This window comes from Myotis yumanensis, unplaced genomic scaffold (assembly GCF_028538775.1).
Source record: "Myotis yumanensis isolate MYYU_CA2020_CCGP unplaced genomic scaffold, mMyoYum1.0.hap1 SCAF_24, whole genome shotgun sequence".
Lineage (NCBI taxonomy): Eukaryota > Metazoa > Chordata > Mammalia > Chiroptera > Vespertilionidae > Myotis > Myotis yumanensis.
The window spans coordinates 10,068,130-10,072,904 of NW_027223775.1; the positions used below are offsets into that span (position 1 = coordinate 10,068,130).

General features: G+C 46.4%; 2 protein-coding genes across 2 annotated transcripts; both read right to left on the minus strand.

Moving 5' to 3' along the window:
- On the minus strand, window positions 1-336 carry LOC139000475 (T-cell leukemia/lymphoma protein 1A-like). The gene has a single exon (XM_070402642.1). It carries the CDS (start codon window positions 334-336, stop codon window positions 1-3), a length of 336 nt encoding a protein of 111 aa, XP_070258743.1.
- A 4,100-nt stretch (window positions 337-4,436) lies between these two features.
- LOC139000476 (protein p13 MTCP-1-like) lies at window positions 4,437-4,775 on the minus strand. The gene has a single exon (XM_070402643.1). It carries the CDS (start codon window positions 4,773-4,775, stop codon window positions 4,437-4,439), a length of 339 nt encoding a protein of 112 aa, XP_070258744.1.

The window sequence follows — 4,775 nt, forward strand, 5'->3', positions numbered from 1 at the left end:
CTACGAGTCGTCCATCAGCTCAAGGATCATTTCCTCCACGCCATTCTCCTTGACGTGGTGCACGATGCGCCAGAACCGGTTTATGGGGTCCACGTACTGGCTGCCAGAATGGAGGGTCCACATCCAAGGCATGGTGCTCAAGGTCAGCGGGCTGGTGCTGAGTGCAATATTCCGACTGGGGATGTCTTCCAGGCGCAAGCGTACCTGCATGACACCTGTGTCCATGACGAGATGCAGCCATGTGCGATGCTTCTCGTCCTCATATACCAAGTGCTCACGGATCCGCAGGCACTTGGGGTGGGAGGTGAGGTGTACCTTTGATGGGAGCTCGGCCATGACCCCTCCGAGTTCCAAGGTGCAACAGTCACAGTTCTCAGAGCCTCTCGTTACATCGGACCTGTTATAGAAAGACAGGGGATGGGGTCTCCAAACGCATTTTATCTTCGCTTTATTCTTTATGGTTTTTACGGTTGTGTTTGTGGTTGCCTTTGGTTTATTTTGCAAATTTATAAATCTCAACTTTTCTTTCTTTATAGCTTTAGATCTCTCTCCTAAAACAAACTGTACAATACGTACTTAATGTAAAATATAATTCTATGAAAGTAACATGGTCCTGTAGAATTTTTCATACATTATTAAATGACAGTTGAAATAGAATGTTAGGTTCATTTAAGGGGTACACCTCAATGATTAGACATTATATAGTTGTCTAAGAAATCATGCAATTAATCTCATACCCATCTGACACCATACACAGTTATAATATTACTAGAGGCTCAGTGCTCAAAATCTATGGACTCTTGGGGGTCCCTCAGCCAATCCTGCAGCCTCTCCCAGTCCAGGACCCCTTGAGAGATGTCCTTTTCTTTTCTTTTCTTTTTTTCTTAATTAAAACTTTGTTGTTGGATCAACTTTTCTTTTTGTCCTGACACCACAAACGTCTTTCTTATCATCTCAGAGGGAACTCACAAACCATAGAGTAACCCACCCCATGGAAATAATTTGTAAATAATATGCTTTACCTTTAACAGCTGATAAAGGAACACAGCTAACGTCAGCATCAAGGTGGGATTCTTAACAACGGTCTTGCTTCTCAGGTGCTGGTGAGAGAGGCCGATACCTGAGAAAGTTGATGGGGAAAACAGGCAGCAAAGAGAGAGGTGAAACAGCAAGTAGGATTCATCAAGTCGCATATAGAATGATCTCTCCCTTCTCCAAACCTCAGTGATGCTCTTGGCAAGAGCTGTATGGTTTCGCTGCTAAACTCACTTCAGTCCACAAAGTCCAAATTCCTCCTTCAGATCAGACTCCATCCCCATTTTTCCTCCTCCTCCTCCCATCCATTTTTTCTTACCTGTTCTTCTTGCTCTGAAGGCCAAGCACCGTTCTTCGTTCCTTTCCTCTGTGACTGGTCTCTGATTCCTTCTGTCATCTGCAGAAGAAAGAAAATGTCCATGATACACCTGTTCCAGGGAGTCCATGTATCAGGAATGTGTCCAGAAAAAACAAGATTTCCCTCACTCACACCCCAGAAACCAGTCCCGTGAGACAGGTGGTCGTCCGAAAGGAAAGAGGTTGATTCTGGGGCCGGAAACCTGAGAAGGTTGAGGAAGCTCGTTCCAGAACCCATCTGCACATCTCAGTGTAGGCAGAGGCTTTTATAAGGAGAGAGAGGCCAAACAGAGCAAAGAGGTCAGTGGGAGGGGCTTGAGAAGTTCTCTATGTGCCGACAGGCAGAGTCCAATCTGATAAGGATCTTGCAAGTGGTCAGGTGTCTGTCCAGTGTGCATCATCAGAGACTTTGTCCTCTTGGTTCTAAGGTTGAAGGTCATCAAGTCTCCCAGAACGGGTAAGGTCAGAGTTAATATCTTCTAAAATTAGCTCCTAGGATTCTTATACAAACAGGCTGTTTACCTACAATCTTCATTATTAGTCAGAGTCCACAATTACAGGAACAATGTGGAAAGAATGGTGAGGTAAGTAGTAATACCCATGAATCACATGAATTCATGTAATTACTGTGACATGAATGCTGAGATGCTTCGTTCTTCTTCAAGGCGTTTCCACCCTTTGAAAAAGTCAAATAGGCCCTAGATGGTTTGGCTCAGTGGATAGAATGTCAGCCTTTGAATTGAAGGGTCTCGGGTTTGATTCCCGGTCAAGGGCACATGCTCAGGTTGTGGTCTTGATCCACAGTGAGGGACATGCAGGAGGTGGCTGATCCTTGATTCTCTCATCATGGATGTTTCTAACTCTCTCCCTCTCTCTTTGTCTCTGAAATCAGTAAAAATATATCTTAAAAAAAAGGCCGACGCTCTATCCACTGAGCCAAACCTGTTTGGCCGCTACGTCATCTTTAAATGATTACCCACCGGGTATGTTAAACGAAAAAAATAATAAACTATTTTCAAACAATGGGCATGTCATCCGAATGCAACACTTGCTTAATATTTTTTAAATGTTTTTATTTACTCAGAGAAGAAGGAAAAGCGAGAGGGAGAGAAACATCCATAATGAGAGAGAATCACTGATTGGCCGCCTCACACACGCCCCCTACTGGAGTTCCAGCCCGCAACCTGGTCATGTGAGCTTGACCATGAATCGAACCGTGACCTCATGGTTGATAGTTCGACACACAGCCACTGAACCATGCCAGCTGGACCTGAAATGCAATATTGTGAATATGAGAAACACACCTTAGAAACACGTCCCTCACGCTCCCCAGTCCTCAGCCTTAAAGGTCTCAATGTGCATTTGCAAACACTTTCCTGCCAGAGGAGAATTTAATCAGCATTCAGGGATCTCTTTAATGCAACCATGGATGCCCTGAAATTGATTTCTGGGGATCCCTCCAGCTCCCTCTCCAGCCGCCTCTCTCTGGTGTGATGCTACATGAATTTTATGATCACACGGATTTGTTTGGGGCTGTTTAGTGCTAAACACAACTAAAAACCCAAATGCATCCAGAGCTAGATGCTAAAGCCATACACAGAACCGGCTGGAGATTTCAAGAGACGAGCCCTGGCATCCCTCATAATTCCTCAAAGGAAAGAGATGATCAGCATAAAACACCCATAATCCCCCAAACATTCATTCTTTTTTGGAGAGGGTAGTATAGGTTGACGTACCTCAGGAGATCAAACAATGAGAACGCTGGTCATTGAAATGAAAACTATTTCCAGTGCTGTCTTCGAGCCTTGTCTACCAGGGCTGGGCTAATATTTTCAGGCTTAAGGTCTTTTTCTATTTCTTTCCCCGTTTACTATATTTTTACTAGAGGCCCGGTGCACGAATTCGTGCACCAGTGTGGTGCTTCAGCCTGGCCTGCGGGTATTGGCCGAAATTGGCTCTCTGACATCCCCAAGGGGTCCCAGATTATCAGAGTACTCAGGCCAGGCCAAGGGACCCCACCGGTGCACCATTAGGTCTGGGGAAGGACATGGAATGTTGGCCAGCTGGGGAGGGACCATTCGAGGGCTCCAGGGCATGCCCAGACCATCTCACTCAGTCCCGATCAGCAAGACCCCAGCAGGGAGATGACCTACAGTCTGAATGTATTGTCCCTGGTGGTCAATGCATGTCATAGTGAGCAGTTTAGCAACCTTCGAATATCATTTGCATATTATGCTTTGATTGGTTGAACAGATGACCAGTCAACAGGATACTTAGCATATTAGGCTTTTATTATGTAGGATTGATTTCATACAGGAAGGGAGCTAGAAACATCAATAATGAGAGAGAATCATACATCGGGTGCCTCCTGCACGCCCCCTACTGGGGATCGAGCCCACAACCAGAGCATGTGCCCTTGACCAGAATCGAACCTGGGACCTTTCAGAGTCCACAGTTCAAACCTCTATCCGCTGAGCCAAACAAGCTAGGGCTCATTGGTTAATTCTTGTCTGTGCCCTGACCAGGAATCGAACCATGACCTCCAGGTTCATAGGTCATCCCTCAACCACTGAGAATCACCAGCGTGGCTCAAAATGCTTTTATTGATTTGAAAGAGAGGGAGAGAGACAGCGAGAGACAGTGAGACAAAGCGACAGAGAAAGAGAGAGAGGAGGAGGAGGAGAAGGAGGAGGAGGAGGAGGAGGAGGAGGAGGAGGAGAAGAAGAAGAAGAACAAGAACAAGAAAAAGAAGAAGAAGAAGAAGAAGAAGAACAAGAAGAACAAGAAGAAGAAGAAGAAGAAGAAGAAGAAGAAGAAGAAGAAGAACAACAACAACAACAACAACAAAAGAGGAAGAATAGAGAGAGAGAGAAAGAGAGAGAGAGAGAGAGAGAGAGAGGGATCAATGTGTCCTCGTACCCAGGGGGTGGCAGATAGAAAAACAGAGCTTATTAAAAAGGTGAACAGAACTATACACATCTCACCGGCAGACTAGCAGGACTGGGGCTCAGGTTGACAAGAGCCAGGGACCCCCATCATGTGTCCTATGAGCCTTCCATCAGCTCAAGGATCATTTCCTCCACGCCATTCTCCTTGACATGGTGCACGATGCGCCAGAACCGGTGCAGGTAGTCCTTGTACTTGTTGCCAGGTTGGAGCGTCCACAGCCAAGGCATGGTGGTCAAGGTCAGCAGACTGGTGGTGTGTGAGATATGCCCACTGGGGATGTCTTCCTGGCGCAACCGTACTTTCCGGTCACCTTCTGTGTCCATGTCAACATGCAGCCACGTTCGCTTGTCCTCGTCCTCATACACGGAGTGCCCACGGATACTCAGGCACATGGGGTGCGAGCGGAGGTGCACCTTCGACGGGAGCTTGGCCAT

Bases quoted from the DNA above. Each gene is read 5' to 3' on its own strand.
- LOC139000475 (XM_070402642.1), bottom strand. From the start codon at position 336: ATGGCCGAGCTCCCATCAAAGGTACACCTCACCTCCCACCCCAAGTGC.
- LOC139000476 (XM_070402643.1), bottom strand. From the start codon at position 4,775: ATGGCCAAGCTCCCGTCGAAGGTGCACCTCCGCTCGCACCCCATGTGC.